Here is a 27,667-nt window from a genome sequence, read left to right as displayed (position 1 = left end):
ATAGAATTGGAAGACCGTCTTGGGGCCACACTGGATACTCTCTCTCTGTTCCTGGAACATTTTATTTGCACCTCTATTTTAGCAAGTATTTGCAGTGTAGGAACTTGTTTACATGTCTCTTTCTTCCATTTTAAGCCCTATGAGACAGACAGGGACATGTCTTCTTGTATTTCTGTCCCTGATACCAGGAACAGGGTCAGTACTCAGTAATTATTTAGCTGCCCCCTGGTGAGGGATGGGGTTTGCCTTATGCTGTTCGCCTGCTCCAGACCCTTCAGCGACTCACATTTTCTTGAAATAAAGTCCACAGCCCTTCATATAGCGTACAAAGCCCCATGTGTCTGTTTTCTGCTTTATTCCCAAGGGAGTGATTTTTACTGGGCTGGGAATAGAGAGCTGAAGCTATGTTGCAGTGTGTAGAAAAAATGTACCAGGAGCGTGTAACTTGTGGGAAGGAAAGGCTTTTGAAAAGATTGGAGGACATCCTGAGATTGAGGAGGAGGAAGAGTGGGGAGTAGTTCCTATAATACTGTCTTCAGTCTTGACCTGTTCAACATTTTTATTAATGACGTAGATAAATAATGTTCTTATGAGATCGATAATAACTTAGTTTTGGATAGAGCTTCTTCGTATCCATTATTTCCGGCTGCTTGATGAGGTAGCCAGGGGCACCTGTGGAAAAGACACAGGCTCGCGAGGCAGAGGCTTCCCTCCCTCTGCAGGGGTAGAGGCCTTCTCACTACACTTGGACTCCTGGAAACCACACCTGATGCTGGGAGAATAGATGACAAAGTCAAAGTTCAGGTTTACTGGACAGGCTAGGATGAATGAAATAGAATGGCAATTAAATGTATGTAATGTCACACATTTGTAGTTTTTAAATCTTTATAACTTCAGAGTGGGGAAAAATGACTGACTAGCAGTTCTAGGGAGAAAAGATAGTGCCCGTTAAATGACAAGTTTCCTATTGGTCAGGAGGACGGTGTGCAGCTGTTTAAGAAGTAACAGTAATCTTTGTTCTGTTCATTTGAGTATCAGGTTCGGGGGGACTTGGACCTGAGTGCAGCTGCAGGAGGACTCTAACTTAGGTAAAGGAAGCACAGCTGAGTGCTTGTCAGCAAACATGGAAACTGGCCTGCATGGTGCTAGGAGCCTAGGCTTGCAGGTTGCAGGCTGCCAGGCTGCAGGTTCTGCTCCTGCCCCCCTGCCCCCACCCCCCACCCCTCCCCCCTGCCCCGCCCCGCCACACACACACACACACACACACACAGTATCCTCCTCTGTCTAAAGCGGAGCTCCTAATAGTATCAGCCTCACAGAACACCTGTGAGGAGTAAATGACACAGGGTTTACAGAAGTGTTTATCACGGTGGCCCATGGCCACTATTCATAAGTGCTAGTTCTCTGCATCACGAAAGGATCTGGAAACTTGGGGCCCCAAGAACAGTCGAACACCTTGAATAGTTTCACCCAGATCGGTTGAAATTTGTTGAAGAGCCAGCATAGAAGGAGAATGAACTTAGTTACTGCTACTCTGAAGGAAGCAGTCATACCAGTGAGCCCCAGTTACAGGAAGGAAACTAAGCTATAATTTAATATAATAAAGGTAAAGATCATGATGCTACCACTGAGCAGACAGAGGTAAAGCTGTCTTGACAGTGGATCAGGTCTTAGAGGGCAGTAAATTCCCAAACAGGGAATAATGGAATCTGAGGGAGAGTTGCCAGGGGTGTTACAAAAAGCATTCCTGTGTTGAAGATGAAACTGGATAGTCCCTAAAGTGCTTTCCAACCAAAGGGGCAATAAGTACATTCTAGCCGTCTGGGAGGAGGGCTTCTGGGTAAGAAAGGCCTGGGTAACGTTCCAGTTCACACAACTCTCTGTGGCTTTGGTCACATTACTTATTTAACCTCTCTGAGTCAGTTTCCTCATCTGTAAAGTAATTACTGTATCTAGTCCATAAAGTAATTTTGAGATTTAAGCACTTAGCATTACTCCAGACACAGGTTAAATATTTCCAAGTGATGCTTATTATTTCGTAAGTACACTTTTGGGAAGCATAATGTACATGAAGGTAAACAAATCCTAAGGGTGCAGCTCAGTGAATTTTTACAAAATAAACACACCTGTGTAGCCACCACTTAGATCAGGACATAGAACATTGTCAGTCCCCCAGAAGCTCCCCTCATGCCTCCTTCCAATGTTTGCTACTATTGTTGGTATATAGAAGAAAAAGAAACTAATTCTGATTTTCCAAGGGTTATCTTTGGAACAAAAAGCAAGAAAAAGGGAATCTTTGTGCTGAGTTTTGTGCAGTACTATAATGACCATTAGGAGAGTCTTACTCTGGCCGTGGTGTAACCTATAAATTCAGTCATGGAGAGCAGGATTTGGGGACAGTGAAGAAATGTCTGTGCTGTGACTTTTATTCTCAAGCTACCCCTTCCATTCTGTGTTTCCTGATAAGCCCAGAGTAGGGGATCACTTACAGATGAACCCCTATATGTTGGTTTTGAGGGGAGGGGGAAACTTTCTAACTCTTCTCCTTTGATTGCACTAGCCTGATGAAGACTTGTTCAACCCGGACTATGTAGAAGTTGATCGAGTCCTGGAGGTGGCCCACACCAAAGATGCAGAAACAGGAGAGGTAGGTGTTTTGTCATTTTGACTCCCCTAAAGAGCCTTCCCTTCTTACTACATATTTTGCTTGTTTTGTTAACATGTGGCCTTTGTTTTAATGGCACTTATGTGTGATAGGGTGGGTTTTTCAGAGATTGGCCGGGGTATGATTGACTCCTTTAATCTATTAGAACATAAACTCCTCTCCTGTTTCCCACCAGGAAGTGACGCATTACCTGGTGAAGTGGTGCTCGCTGCCTTATGAAGAAAGCACGTGGGAGCTAGAGGAAGACGTAGATCCTGCAAAAGTTAAAGAATTTGAGTCTCTTCAGATTCTCCCTGAAATTAAGCATGTGGTAATGTATCCCTGTTAGGCACCTGTTGTATCATTTTAACTTTATGACCGTGGCAATCCTGGATGTCTGTGGGGCCGTGCTCAGAAGGGTCTTTGTTGGTGACTTACCTTTGGCCGCTCTCCACTGAACTTGCAGTTCAGTATGTTTTTCTCCCCAAATCAGACTTCGCTAGCATTCTGGTCAACATTAGGTCTAGGCTCTATTTTGATGTGTGTGACATTTAAGAACCTTGAATAGGAGCTTATATTTCTTCATATGTGGTGCTGTATACAGGAGTCAGTAAGATAGAACGTGTACGAAGTGCCTGGCATGGGAAAGAAGCTCAGTAAATGGTTAGTATCTTTCTTGTTTCTTTCTACCTCTTGCTCCATCAGTGATCTTTTTTTCTTTGTTTTTATCCTCTGCCTTTACTCAACTGGAATATTCTTAAGGGGAAGAACTATCTTCTACCTATAGATCCCTGGACTTCACAGAGAGAACATAAGTTTTCAAAATATATTTATTTAATCAGTTTGTTTTTCTGATTCTGGATTATTCCCCCCGAGCTGCATAAATGTCCCAGGGTACTTGACAAGTAGTTGTACATAGAGGGACAATAATTAAAAGGATGTAGAATTAGAAGAGCCTGATTAAGATGTGACTCACTTGGGAAGAGAATCAGAGTTGTTGAATATGGCTATAGACTGGAATAAGTTTCTGTTTTTAAAAAGTCACCACATTTATATGAAAAACTCTTACCCAATTCCTTATTATTTATTTGTTGTTGTTTTTATATCCCGGGAAGGTCAGGACTTAGGAGACAAGAGCTTGACATTGAACTTAGATCTCTGTCAGAGTCTACTCAAAAGCAGTGGGTTTGTTGTTGGTGGTTTTTTTTGTTTTTTTTTTGGCATATGAAGTATATGGAGGAAGCTTGAGGTGCAGAACTGTGATTAGAAATCTACATAGTTTTTAATAGTGTTTTGTCTGCATGACTGGTTAATAAATTTCTCTTTCAACCCTCTCCTACAACTGTTGTCTGTTGTTAATTCATCAGTCATTGTTAAACATCTGCTGTTGGCTGACTCTTGAGTGACATACAATAAGAAAGAAGGTGCACACCCAGCCCCTAGGAGCTCACAGGTTAACAGGGTAGGCATGTGTGTGCGTGGACACACATGGACGTGTGGCACAAGGCAGGGACAAACTGGTGTGGGGCAGAGTAGAGAGCATTTCCATTCTGAAGCTAATTGTAAGTTAGTATCTCCGAGTAATCAGGATTCTTACTCAGCCTGAATCCCACTTAATTCCTCAGACTGACTACATGCATTTGGCAAGAATATGAATTCTCAAGTGTTTTCAGGCAATTTCCCTTTTCCTTTACTTCTTTGCTATTGGGATGCTGCTGTTTTCATTGCTCAGTGAACCATGGTATTATTTCACACTTGTCTCTTTGTTTCTGATTTATTTGTTCTCGCATTTAAAATGCATATTTTGAAATTTTATCTCAAAAATTCTGAATTGGAATGGTAGCTCACAACATAACTAAAGCTGTCTTTTTATGTGTTAAGAAAAGGACCAGCTCCAAACGAAAGTTTACCTGAATAATTTTTTAAAGGGATCTTACTCTGGGCTTTGAAGTTGATGAATAGGACATTCTATACCTGAAAGCTTTTTGGTAAAAATTAGTTACATATAGGTCAAATACAGAGAAAGCAAGAAGTGACATTGTCCGTGATGATTGTGCAAAGCAGGAGCAGTCTTTTAATAGGCCGGAGCCACCATGGAGACTCCGAGAATCACTTCTCCTCCTTCAAGTTAACTAAGTAGCCATTGAAGGCTGTGGAGCCCTGGGGTATGTTGTTTCCTGCAGTCTATACCACTTAGGAGTCAACCAGAAACTTCCAGTTGATTTCAGGTCTTGTGCTCAGATGGCTGAAATTCTGGCCAGTAGGTGATGTTCAACTAAACCCTTTAGCACTGGGGAAGGAGGGAAGGCTGGATTGACTGGATTGGAGCATGATGCCTCTGCTTTTGGAGTGCTACCAAGGCAGCAAAGTAGAAATCTGCAGTGAAATTCCATCCTCCGGTACTTAACAGTGCTGAGAGTAAGCCATATAAGTCATTAGAGGAACATTCCAGAAAGTCTCCCCACAGGATCTAGTAAAGTAGGGGAGCATCCCCGATTAAAGGAGTATGTGGACTTTGGGGGATCCACGCTGACTGGTTCCTGTAGGTTAAGAAGAATGTGATTTCTTTAAGGGAACAGAGCAAGAGGGTTTATATAGGAATATCTTTGCTTAAAGCCTTTTTCTTTAAAGTCATTGTTTTCTTACATACTAAATTATTTTCTCCCTTATTTTAAAAGCACCTGTATCTGTACATTAGTAATAATACACTAGTACACAAACAATGAATCATGGAACACTACATCTAAAACTAATGATGTAATGTATGGAGATTAACATAAGAATAAAAAAAATAAAAATAAAAATAAAATAAACAGTCAAAACAAAACAAAAAAAATAATACACTAGTAATAATTTTCAACAGAGTCCTATTTTAAAGGGCTTAGCCTAATTGCAGCTGTAGTAATTTTGTAGGTAAGCTGTGATGTGTATTTTTCTGAAAGATCATGGACAGATTTCACTTACCTCCAAATATCAATGATGTAATTGGGGATATGTTGTTAATTTCACATGCAAGTGGTTTAGTTTTAGTTAATAACGTATTTCAAGTATAAACTATGTTGTAGTACTCCAAAGTAGAATTACCAAAGACTAAAACTGTTCAGAAACGTTACAGTCTCAAAATTCTCATTTGTAACTGTAGCTATCGCTAGGAATGTTTTAAGACTGTAAACTGTTAATTTAGGGGCTCAATTTGCTATAAGCAGAATAACCAAGTCTGTGTCCAAATAATATAAAGCCTAAATAAATAGAATTTTTGGATGGGAAGTTTCCACACCTAAAGATTTAAATCTTTCCCTGATTAATTGAAATCTCAATGGGATTTTAAGAGAACTTGACAAATTGATTCTGAAGTTATACAGAATAGTGAATAAGGTAGAGTAGATGAGACATTTTTGAAAAATAATTCCCTAATCTGATAAAAGGATATCATAATTTAAAAATCGGATTTTATTGCAGTGCTAGACAGTCCAGTGGAACAGAATGAAGAATCTAAATAGAGCTCCATGGATATATTGAAATTTAGTATGTGATAAATATGGCGTTTCCTATTAGTAGAGAAAAGATCAATTATATTTGGAAATCAGTATTTTATATGGGAAAATATGTTTATGGGATATTGAAGAAATTTGCAGTTTTGATTTTACAGGCTTTTTGCCTTATACTGACTCTAGGAACTAATCAGCAAAATATTTGACCCACTGTACTTTCCTGAGCTGATGCTACATGCACAAAGAAATAACAAAAATTATCTGTAGAAGCCAAAACACCTGACTACTATTGGTTTGCAGGGAGATGGAAGTCTGGGTAAAACAGTACCAAGATTGTAGGTGGGTCTGTTTCTCTTCTTCATTAATTACTTGCAAATTTTATAGAGATGTTCTTAGTTTAGTTTGGTGAGAGCTAGAAAATATAGGGGCTTGCCTTATATCAGAGGGGTGTGTGTGTGTGTGTGTGTGTGTGTGTGTACGTACACCTTACTCAGATCATAGTAACTGCAGCTTGAAGCCAGCCAGCTTTAGGACAGTGTTTTGAGATTTGCCACCTTCCCCATTCTTATCCTGTATCCCTATTTGTGTTACGCTCCTCAAACACCATTCTCTGTATTTTGTTCTGTCTGCCTTCCTCCACCAGGAGAGGCCTGCTTCAGACTCCTGGCAGAAACTGGAGAAGTCTCGAGAGTATAAGAACAGTAACCAGCTCCGGGAGTACCAGCTAGAGGGGATGAACTGGCTTCTTTTTAACTGGTATAACAGGTGAGGAACCGGAACCAGGGTTGTCTTCACGGACAGTTATCCCCCCATGTGTTTGTACTGGAGTGAAACTGTCGCCCGAGCCTGCTTAGAACAGCAGTAGCTAGCAAGGTGGTGAGAGAGTGGAACCTAGCCATAGGTTTAGGGTAGTAATCTTTGTATATGAGGCATGCCAAGACTCCACGTCAGGTGATTCTCCAACCACAAGGAATGATTTAAAAGAAAAATTTTTTTTTTTTTAATTTTTTTTTAATTTATTTATTTGACACAGAGAGAGACAGCGAGAGAGGGAGCACAAGCAGGGGGAGTAGGAGAGGGAGAAGCAGGCTTCCTGCCGAGCAGGGAGCCCGATGTGGGGCTCGATCCCAGGACCCTGGGATCATGACCCAAGCCGAAGGCAGACGCTTAATGACTGAGCCACCCAGGCGCCCCCACAAGGAATGATTTTAGACATTGTTGACTTTATGCTTCTTTTTTCTTTGCCATTCTAGCCAAAAGGTTAGGCCCAACCTAGATGAAACAAAATCCAAAAGATCGTTCTAAGTCTTTAGCAAAAATTGGCTCTAAAAGGAAACATCTGGATTGTAGCCCCAACTCTGCTACTTATTTGTGAGCCCTGGATATTCTAGGCTGGGGCTGTACCACTCAGTTTTGGACTCTTCGTGCTTCAGTTGCCACCAGAATCTAGATGAAACAGGTGAAATTTGAGATTTTTCTAACATTCTAGAGTATACCCCTAGTATGGATTCTAGAGACAGCAGGCTGTAGTGGAGAACGCACAAGATGGGGCCCTGGTGACCTATGTCCTGGCATAGTCTGTGCCACTTACAGAGCCGCTTGGGCCAGAAAGCTCCCCTAAGCTTTCCAGTGCCCACCAGTGCAGCGAGGAGCGAGACTGCTCTGTGCAGTCTGGGATTCTGGATCACCAGGACAGACTAACATTTTTACTCTGATAAGAAATTAATTGTGTGGGTTAAAAGTTCACCCTCGATGACACAAATAATGGACAGTGAAAACCATGTAACTTATCTTTTTATTTTTGCCTTGGCTTCCATAAAGTTTGTCAGGTACAGAAATTGGCTTAGGTTTGAGGCATATTTTTTTTTCTCCTTGTGTCTCACTGTTATTTTAATTTTTAGTATTTTCAGTTTATAGCGTATGGACCTCTTTCCTGTATTTTCTCTCAAGTTGCCGTAATTCCTTTTCAGAAGTAGGCAGGGTGTGAATCATAAGAATCAAAACGTGCCTCAGTTGCATCTCTGGAAAATGCCAATAAGGCCCTTCACTGATGACCTTACAGGTCAAGGTGTGCTTCCGAAGTATCTTTTGAGTTATACCCAACCTCTCCCACTTTCCTGTATAGATGATGAATTATCTGTATTTCTTACTCTCTGCAGAAAAAACTGTATTTTGGCTGATGAGATGGGCCTCGGGAAAACCATCCAGTCCATCACATTTCTCTCTGAGATATTCCTCCGGGGAATCCACGGCCCATTCCTCATCATCGCCCCACTCTCCACCATCACGAACTGGGAGCGGGAGTTCCGGACGTGGACAGAGATGAATGCCATTGTGTACCATGGCAGCCAGATCAGCAGGCAGATGATCCAGCAGTATGAGATGGTGTACAGAGACGCACAGGTGGGCCTTGCACAGTCTCAGAGATCTGGTGACGGCCTGATGTCATCGCTCAGAACAGCCTTTCTGTCACTTGCCCTCAGGAGTTTGAAGGCCCTGCACCTTGGGTTACCGTTGACTGCTTTTGTAGAGTCTTCTGTTTCTTGAGGCAGACTTCTTGCTTCTTCTTGGTAGTTTAGTTTGTGATAAAACATAGGATTTGGGGCACCTGGGTGGCTCAGTTGGTTAAGCGACTGCCTTCAGCTCAGGTCATGATCCTGGAGTCCCTGGATTGAGTCCCGCATCGGGCTCCCTGCTCAGCAGGGAGTCTGCTTCTCCCTCTCCCACTCCCCCCTCTTGTGCTCTCTCTCTCTCTCTCTAATAAATAAATAAAATCTTTAAAAACAAAAACAAAAACATAGGATTTGTAGGGCATGTTTTCCACTCTCTGCAATATGCCAGAGGCTCTATCCTTTGTAGGATACTGAAAGCTTGGCTTCTTGGTTGACTTATGAAGTTGCTTTTTTTTTTTTTTAAGATTTTATTTATTTATTTGAGAGAGAGAGAATGAGAGACAGAGAGCACGAGAGGGAAGAGGGTCAGAGGGAGAAGCAGACCCCCCGCCGAGCAGGGAGCCCGATGCGGGACTCGATCCCAGGACTCCAGGATCATGACCTGAGCCAAAGGCAGTCGCTCAACCAACTGAGCCACCCAGGCGCCCATGAAGTTGCTTTGACATGCAGAAGACTTTATCTGACTTGTCACATGGCTCAGTAAAAAAAAAGTGAGTGGCAGAATTAGTGTACAGAGGATGGGTTCTTGGGGAGTTTGGAGAGGAGGTTGACACATTTGATAGGGAAGGATAAAGGGAAGACAGGATTTAAATTGTTAAAAGCACAATAGACTGTGGGGGCTTGGGGGGCTTTGTTACTTACAATCACTTTACCGAGTATGCTTGTAAGCTTGTCCTGGCCACTGGTTTTTATAATCAAGCAAGGTGAACATTAAATGACTCCAACCCGAGGAAAGCCAGTGCTCCTCCCCCAGGCATTTCATTAACAGCAAAAGGAGACACTTGGGAGAACTTTAGGATGTGCTCCAACATGATGCAGCTCTGCTCTTTCATGGCACCACTAAGATAGGTAGAAGACAAAGATGTGTCCTGCCCGGTAGCTCTTGTCCCGCGTGAATCGGGAGCAGGGCTTTGAACCTCTGTGCTAGAACCCCAGGTCCAAGGTGAAATCAGCCATATCTGAAAAGGAGCAAAGAAGGTCTCCTTGGGTGTTCAGGCTCTGCGTGGTCGAGACCGGTCCTGGCTGGGAACGTGTGAATCCGTACCCATCTGCTTTCCTTACCATGGCAATTAATAAATAACAAGCTTCCTTGCTGTGTCTTCCGTATTTGCTCATATGTCTCACCATTGTGAGGGCCCGTGTCTCTTACTTCTGTTTATCGATGTAATGAGGTCTCTCTCTTGTCTAAATAGCTGGTTCATCCTTATATTCTCTCTCTTCCCAAACGAGGAAGTACCATGCTTACCGGCTTCCCTTACCTAGGCCCTACCGTCTTACGGTGCTGCCTCCTCTGCTCCTGCTGGGAACGCATCAGCTGTATTCTGTAGTCATGACATAAAGCTTCACCTTCCGTTGTGTCACCCTCAGGGAAACCCCCTTTCAGGAGTCTTCAAGTTCCATGTTGTCATCACAACGTTTGAGATGATACTGGCAGACTGCCCAGAGCTGAAAAAGATTCACTGGAGCTGTGTGATAATTGACGAAGCCCACAGATTGAAGAACAGGAACTGCAAACTTCTGGAGGGTCTAAAGCTCATGGCCCTGGTGAGAGCTAGCAAGCTCTTTACATAGACACCGGTTCCATCTACCCCCTATGGAAGCATTCTGTAGCCATTCTGCATGTAGCTTACTTGTGCATGGTCTGTTTATTCTGAGTTTTCTTTTTGCCATCTATATCTGTGACAGTGCAGGAATCAAAAGGGTTTTTGTTACAAACTGAGTCAACAATTTGACCTTTGCCACAGATAGATTCCCAAGGGGACCCAGGGTAGTCTTAAATACCATGCAATTTGTGACCTGGAAATGTAAGGTGTTTCGGCTTGTTTCCAAGACCCTGAATGATCTGGTACCAGGGATGACAGCCATGGCACAGTGCCCAGTACGTAGAGGGTAGTAATAATGAATGAATGGATGGATGTTGCTTGCACTAACGTGAAATTGCCGCTGGAGTCAGTGATGTGAAAGGAACGTTGATCTATTAATCGACCGTACCCGCCCTGAAACAGCAGCATCCTGTCTTTTCATAAAAGCAAAACCGAGTTGCCCCAAAGCGAGCACAGAATGCCCTGGCTTCAAAAGCATACTGTTTTGGTGGCTCAACACTGCTTATCGTGTACTATTGTGCAGGAACACAAAGTGCTGCTCACTGGGACACCCTTGCAGAACTCTGTGGAGGAGCTCTTCAGCTTGCTGAATTTTCTGGAGCCATCACAGTTTCCTTCAGAGACTGCTTTCTTGGAGGAATTTGGAGATCTGAAAACAGAGGAACAGGTAAACGGGCCTGAAGGACTGAGGAGACGATGTGATGATTACCTTTACCATCAGGGACAGAACAAGTCGTTGTGGGGACAGGCATTAGCAAGTTCTCATGTTCTTGCTAAAATGAGCATTACCTCCTTTATTTAACTTGTTTGTCTATGTTGAGGAGGGTAAATTAATTATTAGGAGTTCCTATTACTCCGGAGGTATAAATGAATCAGTATCCACAATAATCCTGTGTTAGCATATCAGGCCTCTTGCCTTCGTTGATCTCACATGTGAGGTCAGTGATTTTGTTCTGTCCTGAACTCCGGAGTGTGGTACCTTCCTCTGCTTTCTTCATCCTTCATCCTTCCTCCTACATAATCTGCAACACGTTCCCAGGCTCATCTTCTTGAGTACAACAAACTACACAGGTAGTGAGGAAAAGAAGACAGTCATATACTAGAATAGTTGGTAAATCTAGTTTTGTCCAAATCAACCAGATTTCCCAGTTTTCAAAGATCTAGTCCTGAGTCTAGCTTATTGGACTAAAAGCTAATTCAGAACAGCCAACAGTAATAAGTATGTATGGTGGGTAGAAATCTTGACTAGAAATTACAGAAATAAGCCAGGCAAGTTTAAATGCCATAACAGGAACAAATAATAGAATTGGGGATTTTAGAAGAGAGAAGGTCACCTCTGTTTGGGAATCAGGAAAGCCTTCATGGAGAGAGAACAATTTGGAAATGGACTTTGCAAGGTGGGTACATTTTTAGTCGTGGAGAGAGAAAAGATGGTGACTCCTTTGCACAAGAGAAAAAATACCTGGCATAATCAGCCATGGAATTTATTCAGGTGTAGGGAATCATCTGGTTGAGCTGGGAACCGGGTTAATGAATTGTGGAGTATGAGGCCAGAGGGGTAAGGGTTATATTGTGGGAAGGTCTTGGAAGATGGCTTGAAGAATTTGGGAGGTATTACGGAAGCAATGCAAGGCTTTGATTGCAGGAATGACATAATTAGTTCTGCTAAATTAACCTAGCAATGGTGTGAGAATGGGTTGGGGCAGAGAATTGGGGGACTGACAAGGTTTGGGGATTTCACTAACGTGTCAGGAGTATACTCTGTGGTTCAAGTCTGTTTGTTTCTACTTCTGTGGCAAGTCAGACTTTCAAGGCAGTGAAGAATCAAGCTTCATTCCACTTCTGTACGTTTGCAGTATCTATTGATCTTTCAAAAGCCAGCTCCCAAACCTCTCTTCATTTTTGGACCATTAGCAAGGTGTCCTCTTCTCCCGTTGCACTTATTTTGTGGTATGCATTTTTTCTTCTTCCTAGACAATGACCTCCCTGAGGACAAGGCCCACCTCTTCTCCAAAGTTGTGTTTGTTGTATTGACCAGCACAGTGTCTGGCATATAGTATACTAAATGATTCAAGGTATGAACCAAGTGAAGGGCAAAGCTGAACCCAGCATGTGGCAGATTGGCATTTGTCCATATCTTTAATAATTATCTAGTTGTGTCTTTTCTCTTTGGGATCTTATATAGTCATTCCTAGTCCACTTGGGAGATGGATTCCTAAGTATCATGGTTGGTAAAATCAAGGTCCCATGAATGGGTTAGATTTAGGATTGGGGTTAGTTAGGAGAAAACCACAAAAATGGCATCAAATGTGTATATTTTGAATCACAGGAAATAAAAGTTCCAGAACGCATCAGCTTCCAAAGTGAAGCATATTCATCATTGTTTAAAATCTGCTCTGATAACTCTACTAAATCACTGTCTGTAAGTCACTTTATATTTTTTTCAGGAAGCATTGACACTGCACACAACTTATTTATGCAGAATGTACCCCCTTTTAAAACATTTTTTTTTTTTTTAAGATTTTATCTATTAGAGAGAAAGCATGAGCAGGGGGTCGGGGCAGTGGGAGAGGGAGAAGCAGACTCCCTGCTGAGCAAGGAGCTCAACATGGGGCTCAATCCCAGGACATCTGGACCATGACCTGAGCCGAAGGCAGACACTTCACTGATTGAGGCACCCAGGCGCCCTGAAACATTTTTGAACGGCCCTTTATGACTTGAAACTCAATCTTTTGCACTTACCCTTCCTTATTTTATGTTCCCAGCAGGATTAATCTTATTGGTATCCTATTATAGCTCAGGGTTAGGTCAGGTGCCTTGATTTTGAATCCCTTTTCTGTCGTTGTCTTCTTGGGAGAGGGAGCAAGTCACCTTGCCAGTGCAGTCAGGTGAGTAGAGATCTGCTGTCCAGGTCCGGGCTGTTAGGAGAAGAACAGACAAATCATAGCAAAGACTACTGTCAGTTCAAAGTGCCCCTGATGTGACAGCCTGCATGAAGGCATGGGAGACATCATCTTACAACATTAACTCTCTACATGCTGCTACTCCAAACATGTTTGCTGGCATTACTTAGAAGCTGTAGGAGGGGTCTGCTTCTTGCCTCTACTTCTTTTTTTTTTTTAAACCTGAGATATGATTGACATAGAACTTTAGTTTCAGGTGTGTGTGGTAATGATTCAATGTAAGTACATATTATAAAACGATCACCGTACTAAGTCTAGTTAACATCTGTCACACACAGAGCTATACTTTTTTTTCTAGTGATGAGAACTTGTAAGATCTCCTCTCTTAGCAGCTTTCAAATATACAGTATTTTTTTTTCCAAATATACAGTATTTTTTTTTTAAAGATTTTATTTATTTATTCATGAGAGACAGAGAGAGAGAGAGGCAGAGGGAGAAGCAGGCTCCCAAGGAGCAGGGAGCCCGATGCGGGACTCGATCCCAGGACCCTGAGATCATGACCTGAGCCGAAGGCAGACGCTTAACCATCTGAGCCACCCAGGCGCCCCTCAAATATACAGTATTTTTAACTGTAGTCAGTATGTCCTAAATTATATTCCCGGGACTTATTTTATAACTGAAAGTTTTCACCCCTTTTGAGCCCCCTTCACACATTTCGCCTACCCCCAAATTGCTTTTTACTTTGTTCTCTCAGCATCTAAGTCTCCCCTTTGTAATGTGTCACTTGTCCCTCCTCACATAGCTGAAGTTGTCCTCAGGTCATTGCTGCACCATGCGTGCATGATAGAGGGAGAGGGATTTGTTTTTGCCGTCCTAGAGAGTAGGTACTGTCTTTTATATCTTTCTCCCTTTATCTCTTGTAAGGTTGCCACCTAGGTTCTCAGTGACTGCTTGGGAATTAAAACCAGATCCCTTTTTTCCTTGAGGTCCAATTATAAACTCCCCATGTTCAGGGATTAGTCATGATCTTTCATTCAGTCTACTCCCACAGTACTGTGATTAGGTGCTCAGGAGAGTGTAGTGAAGGTTGGACTACCCCAGTAATCAATCATCAAAATCAGATATGGGTAGATGAACAGGTCTCATTTCCCCGGACAGGTGAAGAAACTGCAATCTATCCTAAAACCCATGATGCTTCGGCGGCTGAAAGATGATGTGGAAAAGAACCTTGCTCCCAAACAAGAGACGATCATTGAAGTAGAGCTGACCAATATCCAGAAAAAGTACTACCGTGCTATCCTGGAGAAGAACTTTTCCTTCCTGACCAAGGGGGCAAATCAGCACAACATGCCCAATCTCATCAACACCATGATGGAGCTGAGAAAGTGCTGTAACCATCCCTACCTGATCAATGGTGAGTTTGGGAAGCAGGGAGCAACTCGAGCCTGCCGTGGCCTCTGCCAGAAGCTAATGATGACCAACAGTCCTGTGTATTGAGTTACATTAAATGGGAGGATGTATGTATGCTCACCTTTTTATGATGTATGAAACTGAGGCTCAGAGAGGTTGGTGGATCTGGGTAAGCCATCCAGTAGTGAGTGCACAGAGCTAAGTTCTCTACCACCTCTCTGCCATCAGAAGATGGGCAGCACTCTTCAGTCTGCTACCCTTTATTTACCTGTAGGCTGGCCCATACTGTGCCCTTCGGGACAGGGAATTGTATTACTTAGCTGAATAAATGATCATGATGCAATCCGCAGGTAAATTAACAGTTAACTGTACTAACCGGAGAACACATCAGAAGCTTTTTTACAATAAAATTTTCTGATAAAATTTTAAATCAAAATGTGGCTTGAATTTGCTAATAGCTAGTTTTTATGATGTCAAGAGGTGTGTCTTTTTGTCACATTTCTCTGGAGGTTTCTTTACTTGATGCGTCAGCCTGGTATCTAAAGCCCTTTCTCTACTTGGTGAGGTCTCCCAGCAAAGCAGAGCCCTCCGTTCTCTGCACAGTGGCCGTGCTGCTGCTGCAGAGTCCTCTGCTGAGGGCACAGACCGGCTGTGCACACACAGTGTCGCCTCACTGGACTGCTGGTCCGGATCTGGGAGCTCACTTCATTTTTTTTAGGATCTGTAAAGCAGGGAGCAGCTTTTACTTACCCTCAGAGTTTGTTCAAGGAATAGTTTTGTTCCATTCCTTTCCAGGGGCAGAGGAGAAAATTCTGGAAGATTTCCGGAAAACCCACAGCCCTGATGCCCCCGACTTTCAGCTGCAGGCCATGATTCAAGCAGCAGGGAAGCTGGTGCTGATTGATAAACTGCTCCCTAAGCTGATTGCAGGTGGTCACAAAGTACTCATCTTCTCCCAGATGGTGCGCTGTCTCGATATCCTGGAAGATTATCTCATCCAGAGAAGGTGAGAACTTGTCTCAGAGCTGTGCATCAGATGCTGCAGGCAGTTCTTTTTTGGGTACCTTTTTCATTCATCTAAAAATTATGCTTTAACAACAACAAAGCATTCAAACATGGAGAAAAGTAATCTTCTCCTAAAGGTTGATTGAAATTCAGAGTTAAATCCTGTGACCAAGTAGGCCCAATTTTAACTGCCTAAAGTTAATTTCACAGGCCATGATGTAGAGCCCTTGCTTTGCTTAAAAAGGAAATGCTACATGTTTATATTCTCTTTAGTTGTAAGAAACAGAATTCAAAAGCATTAGAGAAGGTTAAGAAAACAATGCATTTGCCTTTTTTTTTTTTTCCCCTTAATAATGATGGAGAAATACATCCTGGAAAGCATCACTATATCAAGTTGCTAAAAGAATATAAGCTGACAGCTCATAAAAAAAGAATTGGGGATACTTTATGTCCTTTCTCAGCAAACCCTCTAAGGTTTTATGATAACGAGCTATGGCATTCCAGTCTGTTTTCTTGTTCATACTCCTATAATTCCTTGAGCCTAAGTTCCATCACTCACACAGGTGAAAAGTCTGTGGTGTTATGTTATATGGGTTGTTTGTATTCTGTGTGGGCACTACATTTGTTACTTTATACAGCGGACCTTATGTTTCCAGTCACTGGGCTACATCAATGATCCAAAGATGATAAATGGATTTTTAAGACTTTATGCAATGGTAAAAAAATTTTCAAGGTCATAGAAGCTATTCGTTTAAGCATTGAAAACTTTAAAGGAAAGCTTTGGTTTCATAAAGTAATCATAGCAAATCACAGTTGTCTTAAATATTCTGATCCTTGAAAATTCTGTTTGCTGTTGTAACATAATTTATAGAAGGAGTATTAAAAGAAGTGACAGATTCAACTATGGGATATGCTGACATTTAATGTTACATAAATAATTCTCCAAAATCAAATTTGACAATAAAAAAATTTCTCGGAGTCCTATAGTCGAAGTCTTTAGGTAGAGAATTCTTGACTTATATTATTTTTTTCTTTGAGGAAGGTATAATGAGTAAATCAAAACTAGTTAAAGCAGTTTCATATCTTATAAATTCACTCTAGATTAGGAACCCATTGCCAGAACACTTGCTTCTTATAAATACGTTATCTGACTCTTCAAAATATATACAACTACTAGTTCGCAGTTTTTGTTTTTTAAAGAACCCCCCAAAATGAGTAACAGTGTAATTAACAGACTTTTACTAAGTACAGATCTCTCTATTTAGCTCCTTTTTATCCTATTTGTCCTTCTCATCTATTGCTTATTTTGTTTTCAAATTATTTAAATATTAAATTTCTCTTGAAAATATAGACATAAACAACCCCACCACTGGCTCCAGGCTCCCACTCATACTCAGGGGGTTGTCTTTTTCATTTTGTGCATACAAACATTTAGTTTTGTTGTCCATTTGTTTATATTTCTACATTCTACTTTGTAGTTCACCTTTTTATTTAATATATCATGATTTTTTTTTAAACTTATTTTCTAAACCATAATTTTGATGATACTCTGCCTCATAGGTTGTTCTCAGTTTTTCAGGATTTTAAGGAACTCTGTAGTTATCTCTTTAGGATCATTGTGAATGTTTCCAGTTATTTCCTTAGGATAAATTTTTATGTACAATTTTAAAAGCACTTGATACTTATTTCCAAAACACCCTCTAGAAAGATGTTACTTTTATGCCTTTCAGCAGTGCTTCCCCGCCCATACTCTGATCAGTAATGTTTTTGCCACTTAATCTTAGCTAATCCAATGAGCCAAAATTATGGTCTTTTGTTTTAAGTTGTATTTCTGAGTAATAATGAGAGTATTTTCCATATATTTTAGCTGTTTATAGTTTTGTGTGCATGAACTGCTTATTCATGTTCTTCCTCCATTTTCTGTTGCTCTTTGCCTTTTTATTATGAGAATGATTTGTTTACTTAAGAATATAGCATAAATACTTTCCCAGTGTGTTGTTTTTGACTTTTTGTTTATGGGTATGGGTTTTGTTTGTTTATCTTATTTTTAGAAGTTTCAAGTTTTGTAATAGTCAAAACTCGCATTCTTAAAACTCTTAAAACAGCTTTCAATAAACTTAAATGCTTATATATGCTTAAATTTAAAGTTAAATGCTTAAACTAATAGGCTTAGAAAGGCTTCCCCTATCTTTCAACCACACACATATAAATATTCTTAAGTATTTTCTTTACACTTTTTTTGTAAACCCAAACCCAGCTGCATCCAACAGGGTTCTTCTGGCCTTAATATCATTGTTACTTTTCTCTTTTTAATTTAGTTTTTATTTCCAGCAAAGTTATACACGCACATTTTTTTTTTTTTTAAGATTTTATTTGACAGAGAGAGACAGTGAGAGAGGGAACACAAGCAGGGGGAGTGGGAGAGAGAGGAAGCACGCTTCCTGCCGAGCAGGGAGCCTGATGAGGGGCTCGATCCCAGGACCCTGGGATCATGACCTGAGCCGAAGGCAGACGCTTAACAACTGAGCCACTCAGGCGCCCCCACACACACATTTTAAAGAGCCAAACTATTTTGTTAGACTTTCAAAAAATGCCTTTCCTGATAGCACCCTTCCCACCCAGCCCCAATTTCCCTAGCCTCAACAACTATTACTTTAAACTGTTCTTATGCTGTTATTTTGAGTATTTATAGCTATACCTAAAAAATGTTAGTAGTTGTAATTTCTTGATGATTTTTAATTTTAGGTATTACCTGTTCCCACTATGGACGATGAGCATTTGTCTTCTCTCATTGCCCCTCATCACCACCACATGACTTACGCAAATGCTAAGTGACAGCCCAGCCATCTAGTATGCTGTTGACAGTTTTTTCCTCCCACAGTTTTTAGTTTCCCTGAAACTAAAAATTATCTTTTTATTTGATTGCCTATTTTTCTATTTCCTTAGTATAATTTCAGCTCCAAAACGTACCCTGGTTGGCTAAATCTCCTCTTGTTACCGTCAGGCACGTTCGCTGCATCTGCTCGGGGCCGCATGGGCGGCCCCTCTCCGGCCAGGTGCTCTTCCCTCCTGGTACATGCCGCCACCTGTGCTCTCCCTGCCTTCATCACACGACAAGTGTCTTCCCTTTCTTCTTGAATGAAATCTCCTTGGTGGATCCCATGGACAGCTTCAGGGGGCTTCTGAGGAAGGGTGGATGATAAGTGAATGTGGACCCTCCCTGGAATGTTTTCAGTCTGCTCTCATTCTTGAGTAACCGTTTGGCTGAGTTTGGGATTCTAGGTTAGAAATAATTTCCCCACAGAATTTTGAGGGTTTGGTCCCCTGTCTTCTAGTTTCCATGGTTGCTGCTTAGAAGCTCAAAGGCCTTGTGCTTCCTGGTCTGTGTATGTGACATGTTTTTCTGTTCAGAAGCTTTGATTTATCCTCTTTGTCCCAGTGCTGTGGAATTACACACCGCACTGTCCTTTGTATGGGGTCCGTTGAACCGGATACTGAGCATACTTTCTCATCTGAAATCTGTGTTCCTTCAGTTCTGGGGAATTTGTATTTTATGTTCCGTTTTAAAACTTCTTGTTTTGTTTTCTCTTTGTGGAACTCGTGTTATTTATATGTCAGACCTTCTGGACCGGTCACCTGATTTTCTTTCCTTTCTATCTTACTATGTTTTGCTACACCTCTGGTGGAATTCTTTCTCGTACTCTGTCCTCCCACTTTAGCCCCTAGGTTTTCATTATGTAATTATATTTTCAATTTCCTAGAACATTTTCTTCTCTAATTTTTCAATTTTTGTAGCATTCAACTGGTTGTTTCATAGGTGCATTGTCTGCCTTTCTAAGATGAATCATTATAGAGGTGGTTTTTGTTTTCTCCAAGTCAGATTTTTTTCTTTTTGTTCGTTTATATCCCTTTCATGTTAGAAGTCTAGGTTGGCCTTTTTTCTCCTTTCAACACTTTAAATGTTACCCCACTGTGTTCTGGCCCCATGGTTTCTGACAAGATCTGCAGTCATTTATGTCCCTCTTTCCCCTGTATGTAATGTATTGTTTTACTAAGATTTTAATTTTTTATTTTCAGCAGTTTGACTGTGATGTGTGGCATTCATCCTGTGCAGATTTCATTGAGCTTCTTAAATTTGTACATGTTTATCTTTCATCCAGCTTTGAAGTGCTGGGTCAATATTCCTTCAGTTTCTTTTTTCCTTTTGCCCCATTCTTCTATTTCTTTGTGAGACTCCAGTCACCTGTATGTTTGACCTTCACGTATTGTTCCACTTTCCATGGGCTCTATTCTTTTATTTGTCTCAGCGTGTTTTTTTCTTTCGTCTTTTGTTTTATCTGTCTTCTGGCACTCTGACTCTTTTCTCAGTCATTTCCGCCGAGCTTATAACTATGCCCATTCAGTGCTTTCCATATTTTAGAGATTGTGTTCGAGTTCTAAGCTTTCCACGTGATTCTTACTTTTGTGTTCCTTTGCTGTGATTGCCTGTCTTTTCTTTATTACATACATTCCTTCTCTGAGCATAATTATAATAGCTGCTTTAATTATAACATTTTAGATGTGACACCTGTTGATTGCCTTTTCCCTTAATAATGGGTCACATTTCTCCTGTTTCTTCACACAATTTTGTTGCATAATTTAGGGGTTTCCCCTGAACACTGTCAATATTTTGTTGTGGAGATTCAGGCTTCTGTTCGGTTGCTGTGAAGATGGCGAGTTTTATTTGGAGGCAGGTAACTGGCCGAGAGTCCGAATGCGCTTCCTGTCCGTGTCCGGTCAGCGGCGTGTGTGAGTGGAGAGGTCCGCCAGGCTTCCGCAGAGTCTTGCGCCAGAGCCTCGTGTCTCTGCTTTCTAAGATCCCCCCTCACCCTCTGGCAGTCCTGGTTGCCCCACACTCCTGCCTCTGGTGCCTCTGGTGCCTCTGGTGCCTCCGGTCTGAAAGACAGGGGCTTTTTATCCGCGTCCTGGCTGCCTGTACCTCTGCCGCCGTAACGGTGGCTTCCCCTCGGGCCAAAACTGCAAGTTTCTGTTCCTCTCCAAAATCTGCCTTCTTGCCTCAACTCTCCAGTGCCCTAGATCGGTTTTTCTCTTCATTCGTGGGTTTTTTATTTTGTGTTTTGTATTTTGTTCATTTTCTGGTGGTTACTTGCTGGAGGGTTGGTCTTCCGGTCTGTACTGGAAGCAGAGCCTCGGTGACTCATCCTGTGTGTGAACACTGTCTGTTTAGCTACACCGTCTCATTGGGGAACGTCCAGTGTCTGTATTTCAGGGTGTCTCTCTTCCTCTCTTCTGCCTAGAGGGTGGGAATTTGATTGTACTGGGAGCCGACTGGGGGGAAGGGCTAGAGAGAAGTAACTGTGGTTGGTATCCCTGGGGTAGAGCGCAGCGCAGGTCTTCTGTTTTACCCTCTTCGAGGCCGGGGTCGGTGATCTGTAGGCTGATACTTTCACAGATATTCAGCCAGTTCCTCTGCTTTAGACTCTGCATCCCCATTTTCAGGGTTACCTGGTGCCACCAAAGCCTGATCCCTTTGGATATCCTGCAGTATTGAGTTCGTTCTTTCTTTCTTCCTTCCTTCCTTCTTTTTTTTTTTTTTTTTAAATTTTATTTATTTGACAGAGAGCACATGGCAGGCAGAGGGAGAGGGAGAAGCAGACTCTCTGCTGAGCAGGGAGCCCGATGCGGGGCTCGATCCCAGGACCCTGGGACCATGACCCTAGCCGAAGGCAGACGCTTAACAACTGAGCCACCCAGGCGCCCCTCTTTTCTTTTTTTAAAGTAGGCTTCACGCCCAGCGTGGAGCCCAGCACAGGGCTTGAACTCATGACCCTGAGATCAAGAGTCGGATGCTTAACCAACTGAGCCACCCAAGCACCCCTTGAATTAAGTTTTTTCTCACCTGAGAGTCTTTAACTGGATTTCTTTGATTTTTTTTTTTAATTTTACATTTGAATCTTTAGTCTTCCTGTAATTTTGGCAAATGGTATACAATGGGGATCTAATTTATTTCCAAATGTGTCTGATTTTTTATTTATTAAATAGTACATCTTTTCCTCCATTCATATAAAACACTGCCCATAAAATATACCTATTATCTATGCTGGTGTGTGTTTAACCTTTATATTCTTTTGATCAGTATTTCTATTCCTTTGCTCATGTATTATTGCAGATAAACTTCAGAATTACTCTTTTTTAATCTATCCCTGACTACAGTCCCTGACTACAGAAAAAAATAATATATAAGTGTATGTGTATATACACAAATATGTGTATTTGTATTTATACATACATATCCATTTGTTGGGACTTTGATTGGCTTTTTCACATTTAGTAGGACAGGATTGATATCTTTGTAAAACTGAAGAACCTGATATTCACTGCAGTTATTCAGGTCTTTCATATACACTGTTGATTCAGTAAATATTTATGAAGTACCTGCCTTGTGCTAGAACCTTGTAGGTGTTAAGGGACATGGTGAACCAACCAACATGGCACCTAGAGTCATGTCGCCGAGTCCTGCATATTTCTTACTCTGAGCATAATCCTAAGTATTCTGTATGTGTATGGCTATTGTGAATGGGATTTTTTTAATTCTTTTTTTTTTTTTAAGATTTTATTTATTTATTTGACAGAGAGAGACAAAGCAAGAGAAAGAACAGAAGCAGGGGGAGTGGGAGAGGGAGAAGCAGGCTTCCTGCGGAGCAGGGAGCCCGATTCGGGGCTCGATCCCAGGACCCTGGGATCATGACCTGAGCCGAAGGCAGATGCTTAATAACTGAGCCACCCAGGCGCCCTTATTTGTTTCATTTTTTATGTTTTCCAGCTAGTTATTGCTGAGAGATGAGAAAGCTTTTCATTTCCCTTCAGGCCTTCTGAGGTCAGCATTTCCTGTTGTGCCCAAAACGCGTCACCGCCCCCCTCCCCAAAACAAAGCACTCAGGTTTTCCAGGCTGCCACCTGCTTCTTGTTGAAATTTGACAGTGACTGAGAATTACAGTTTGATGAGCCACATAAACTCCCAGGGACTTTGTTCAAAATATAGTTGATGCAGAGGGTTAATTACTGCACCGATGTGTGGTATGGAAAATTTTTTGATGTCTGATTTCTTCATTCAGACGTACTAGGCCTCAAGATTTTCTTTGTTCTCTGAGCCTCGTTGTCTCTCCAGCTGTCGGTTTGGTTTTGTTCCCGCTTAATTTCATGCCATATTCTCATACAGGGCTGAGGGCATAGCCAAAGGATTTGGCTCAGAAAGGAGGGGGTGAGGAACAGCTTAAAAGAACTCACATAATGGGATGGATTTTTAGTTTTGTGTTCTTTGAGAGCACTCCCTCAAAACTGAACAAGTAATAGAAATGAGAATTAATGTTCCAATCATCCTGCACAATTTCTCAAACTGTTTTTAGATCATAGCTGGCAAAACACTATAATTGTATGGGAATTTTCTCCCTGGGGGACAGTTGAGCTCTAGCTTCGCTATTTATTGATTTCTCCTCCTCCTTAGAGTTGTGCTAATTCCCTGCCTCCCTCGATCCATGGGCATCTCGCTCTCTTCTGATGGCTGGGGTGTCCTCTGTGCCTTCAGCATTAATTGTTCACATGTGTGACAGTGGGGGTGGTGACAACTCCTGTTTAATTGAATCTCAACCTTGTCCCCTGACTCCAAATCCTGTGCTTCTTACATCCCATCACCCACACGCCCAAACTTCTGAGTACCCAGTACAGACCTCAGTGCGCTGGTTTATCAAAACCATGTTGGTGCCTATAGTTTCTTCCAGCTTCCACTAGAGTTATCAGCTTCCTAAATTTACTGGTGTCTCTTATTTATCTTTAATTTTCTCTGTTAGGTGTTCAGGGCAGTCTTTCCACCCTCCTGCATTGAAGTGTAGGGTACAATACAAAGGCTATACAGCAAACTGGTTAAGAATGTGGACTTGGAGTCAAATGGGTCAACTCACTCACCTGCTCAGTGACTGAGCAAATTAGTTTGCTTGTGGGGGTTTTGTTTTTGTTTTTGAAGTTTCCTCGAATGTATAATGGGGATGACAATAAAACCAGTCCTTAGGATTATCATGAGATGTAAATGGGATGGTGCATATCAAGGATGTATCACAGTGCCTGGCACAGAGCTTGACTCGTCAGAGCTTACTGCTTATATTACTGCTGTGGCTATTATTAATGATAATGACCATTATATCTAACTGCCTTTTGGTTTTATAGAATCCAGACATACAGCCCTTTGCTTTTATCTTTTTTTTTTTTTTAAAGATTTTATTTATTTATTTGAGACAGAGAGAATGAGAGACAGAGAGCACATGAGAGGGGGGAGGGTCAGAGGCAGAAGCAGGCTCCCTGCCGAGGAGGGAGCCCGATGCGGGACTCGATCCAGGGACTCCAGGATCATGACCTGAGCCGAAGGCAGTCGCTTAACCAACTGAGCCACCCAGGCGCCCCTTTGCTTTTATCTTATGACACAGTCTCTTCCTAGTCTGCCTTTCTAAGTCACCACCTCCTGTTTTATTTACTACTGTAGTCCCACATATTAGGCTTAAGTTTATTACATTAAAAAAGAAGAAAAAGGGAAAATCTACACCTGTAATTCCAAGTGATGATGCACTGTGGCTTTGTCAAAGGAAGACAGTGTTTTCAGACTTGGTTTTTTTGGCTTTGTACGTGTCCCTTTTGAGCCTGAGTTGGTCTGGTTTCTCTACATGTTATTTCCTTGGATGGTTTCTTTACATGGATTTTCCTTTTCCTCAAGGAAGTCAGAATCCTGGAGGAAATCCTATTGCCACACTCCATTTTCTAGAGCCAAACAGAGTCATCTACCCCTAGAGTGTCTATCCTTATTCTCTTAACAGTTATTTATCTGAGGTTTTAAAGATCTGATTTCCCAAACTGTGGGCTACTGATAAGGTTTGTGTCAGGATCCATGTTCCTGGCTGCTGTTGGGTCCAGGGCGACTTGGTCCTTTTGTCACAAGGTTCCTTTTAGTTCTACTTTACCAACCAGTTCCTGCTTGGCGGTCAGAATTGGGCCCAGGGTAATATCCCCTTGTGAATTTATTCATTGTTAGGGTAAGTAAGAAGAGAGTAAGATGTCAGCAGCTGTCCACATTGCTACTCTGTTTTAATTGTGTGTTAATCACGTGATTCCATCATGAAGATACCCTCTGTGTACTTTAATTGAATGGACAGCTAGTAATATGCTCTTCTTCCTTTTATCCTATCCCCTACCGTGCTTTTCACCCTTGTTTCCACACAGGTATGTGCCTTCTTAATGATAGTCAGCTTCACTTCCCCATTTTATTTCCCTCTAAAAAGTCCTCAGTTGTTGTCCCCCTGCCCCCAACACAGCTCAGAAACCTTCCTGTGGTTTCTGTGCATGGCAGTGTGCAGCCCGGGAGAACTGATGGGCCGGAAATGACCAGCCCAGGTGCACAAGGCCTGCCTGTCAGTACAGTCTGCTTACCATTTTCAGGGTACCCCAGAGCAGCTACACACGGATTTGAACTTTGATTCCTTGTGAAGACCACTACTTAAAGTAGATGTTTGAGACTCTTATTTGCTTTTCCTGGTCTTATGATTAGATTTGGTGCAAGTGAAAACCGGGAAATACTGGAGAATAAGTTGCTCAGGCTGTGGGGATTGATATTTTATGTTTACAATTCTTCTGGTCCTTAGTTTGTGGCTGATATTTTTGTTTTGGTTTGGTTTTTGTTTGCTTGTTTTGGGGGGGTACGTTTTGCAGTGCAGTCTTAGGCGTCTGCCCTGCTGCCTATATGGACGGGAGGGATTCCTCACAGACTGCTCTCAGTTGGTCCAAACTTAGAAGTGAGGGATATAAGGCTGCGGGTCAACAGCTTCCTGCGTTGTTTGCTGCTCTCCATTGAAGTATGATTAACACCTGGGCTTTCGTTCGTTTGGGTCCCCTCAGATACACCTATGAGCGAATTGATGGGCGAGTACGGGGAAACCTGCGCCAGGCAGCCATCGACCGGTTCTGTAAGCCAGACTCAGACCGCTTTGTCTTTCTTCTGTGCACCAGAGCGGGAGGCCTGGGCATCAATCTCACAGCCGCCGATACCTGCATCATATTTGATTCAGACTGGAACCCACAAAATGACTTGCAGGTAACCACTAGGATGATTGCTGTTTGCCTTAGCTGCCCCTGCATCTGAGAACATCACGATGGGGCCCGGCTTGCTGTAGGGTGTCTGCCTTGCTCGTGCTGTGCTGTCAGCTGGACGGCAGGCTTAGGGCCTCGGGCAGGGGTCAACTGAATGAAAAGTCATGTTTTCCCACTAATCAGGGAGTGGTTCTTTCTTTTTGCTTTAAACCAGATGGTTTTTCACAGTGGTGGCCTCCAGACAGAGACTAGAACTACTGTTTATTTTTATTATCCAACATAAAGAAAAATATTAAGCTTAACTAGCTCTCTAATTTTTGATAATACAGAGTGATTTAGGCATTTTCACTGGTTGGTTTCTTAGATGGTCATATGTCATGTATAGTAAAGGAGATAACACAAAATTCCATTGGTGGCCAGGGTGACAGGCGCCCTCCCTAGTTCATTTGCTCTTGACTTAATGCTACATGTTAGAGTGTATATGTGCCCAGTCGAATGAATTTGTGGACATATTTTTTAGTTTTAACCAAATTAAATAATGGGTGGCTTTAAAAGATTACTATAAAGATTGGAGTTAATACAGTTTTAAAATAAGCATAAACAAGCAAGAAAATGACAGAGCTAACAGTTCTCTGGGTCAGAGTCCTTCATCAACCCTGCTTCAAAGTAAAAACAATGGCATTCTGGCCACATTGGACAGTACGTCGGCCAAAAAGATTGTGACTTGTCAAGAATACCATTTCTAGATGTACATCCATTTTCATGAATGATAAACTTCGCCCTAAGTATATATTGTATCATGGGATATTTGCCAATACTAGGATTGCAAGTATGTAGTGGGGAGGGTGGTGGGTAGCTCAAAACCTTTTTCATGATACAGTGATTGATAAAAGCAGTGTAGAGGCTTCTGTGTCACAAACCTGAAGGAGGGCCCCCTGCGAGGGACAGCAAGTCAGCCGAGGAGCTTACACCACTTCCCACACTCGTTCTGCTTTGCCTTTTTCATTTAATGAGTTTCCAAGCAAGATTTCTTTTGAAGAAAGCAGCCCACTAGTTGAAGAAATGGCACTTTAAATTATTAAATTGGTGATCATTGGCTAAAATTCAGGGGGAGAAATCATTTGTGAAGCAAACTGTGTGGCCCTGTGTTCAACGTCCAGCTTCAGAGATAATCAGTGGGCATGACTAGTTCCCCATCAGGCCTCTCTATGGTGAAGGGATATTTGGGTCAAAGGTGAGTTGCTAGATATAATGAATAATGTGCTTGACGCTGGCATAAAAATAAGCAAAAACTAATATTTGATTAGGGAACTGGCAAAAACCTAACTAGGATAGTGATATAGACCATGTGGTGGGAAGCTAGCGCCTGTTGGCTAGCTGGCTTGAAGTGCTTTTACTGGACTACAGCCACACCCATCCATAATACATAGTATCTCTGGTGCTGTCATGTTAGAGGGGCAGGGTTGAGTATCACAACAGAGACCATAGCCCACAACATCTAAAATATCTACTATTATAGCAGAAGTTTGCTGACCCTGATACAAATGAGCCCTTAAGTCCTTGCCAACTGTGAAGTTCTGTGCTCCTTTGCAGTGCTCACCTGACTGTGAGCCTTGGTACCCAGGAGAATGATGATGTGAGAAGCTGAAATTGGCTGGCCAATTTGAGCCCATGACGGCAAGGCACGCCTGGAGGAATTTCTAGGAGGGAAATTGGAAGCATGTGGCCAGCATTTGGAGGCAGGTCATGGTCAAGACAAGGATTTGGGGATCACCATGCTTCACCTAGGTGAAATCCTGGACATGACCAA

The 27,667-nt window shown here is 42.1% G+C and overlaps 1 protein-coding gene across 5 annotated transcripts in view; it reads left to right on the top strand.

Annotated features, from left to right (window-relative positions):
- CHD6 (chromodomain helicase DNA binding protein 6) overlaps positions 1-27,667 on the top strand; it is a 195,950-nt gene that overhangs the window by 97,928 nt on the left and 70,355 nt on the right. For all 5 annotated transcript variants that reach the window (XM_035006336.1, XM_035006335.1, XM_035006337.1 and 2 more), the window contains 9 exons: positions 2,561-2,647; positions 2,841-2,975; positions 6,779-6,900; positions 8,295-8,538; positions 10,176-10,352; positions 10,935-11,078; positions 14,473-14,728; positions 15,520-15,730; positions 25,666-25,861. In XM_035006336.1, the coding sequence (XP_034862227.1) occupies positions 2,561-2,647; positions 2,841-2,975; positions 6,779-6,900; positions 8,295-8,538; positions 10,176-10,352; positions 10,935-11,078; positions 14,473-14,728; positions 15,520-15,730; positions 25,666-25,861 (1,572 nt within the window). The remainder of the gene's footprint in view (positions 1-2,560; positions 2,648-2,840; positions 2,976-6,778; positions 6,901-8,294; positions 8,539-10,175; positions 10,353-10,934; positions 11,079-14,472; positions 14,729-15,519; positions 15,731-25,665; positions 25,862-27,667) is intronic.

Source organism: Mirounga leonina, unplaced genomic scaffold, assembly GCF_011800145.1.
Source record: "Mirounga leonina isolate KUSES-001 unplaced genomic scaffold, KU_Mleo_1.0 Mir_150, whole genome shotgun sequence".
NCBI classification, from domain to species: Eukaryota; Metazoa; Chordata; class Mammalia; order Carnivora; family Phocidae; genus Mirounga; species Mirounga leonina.
Note: the sequence above shows the minus strand (reverse complement) of the source record. Positions and strands in the feature narration are given on the sequence as shown.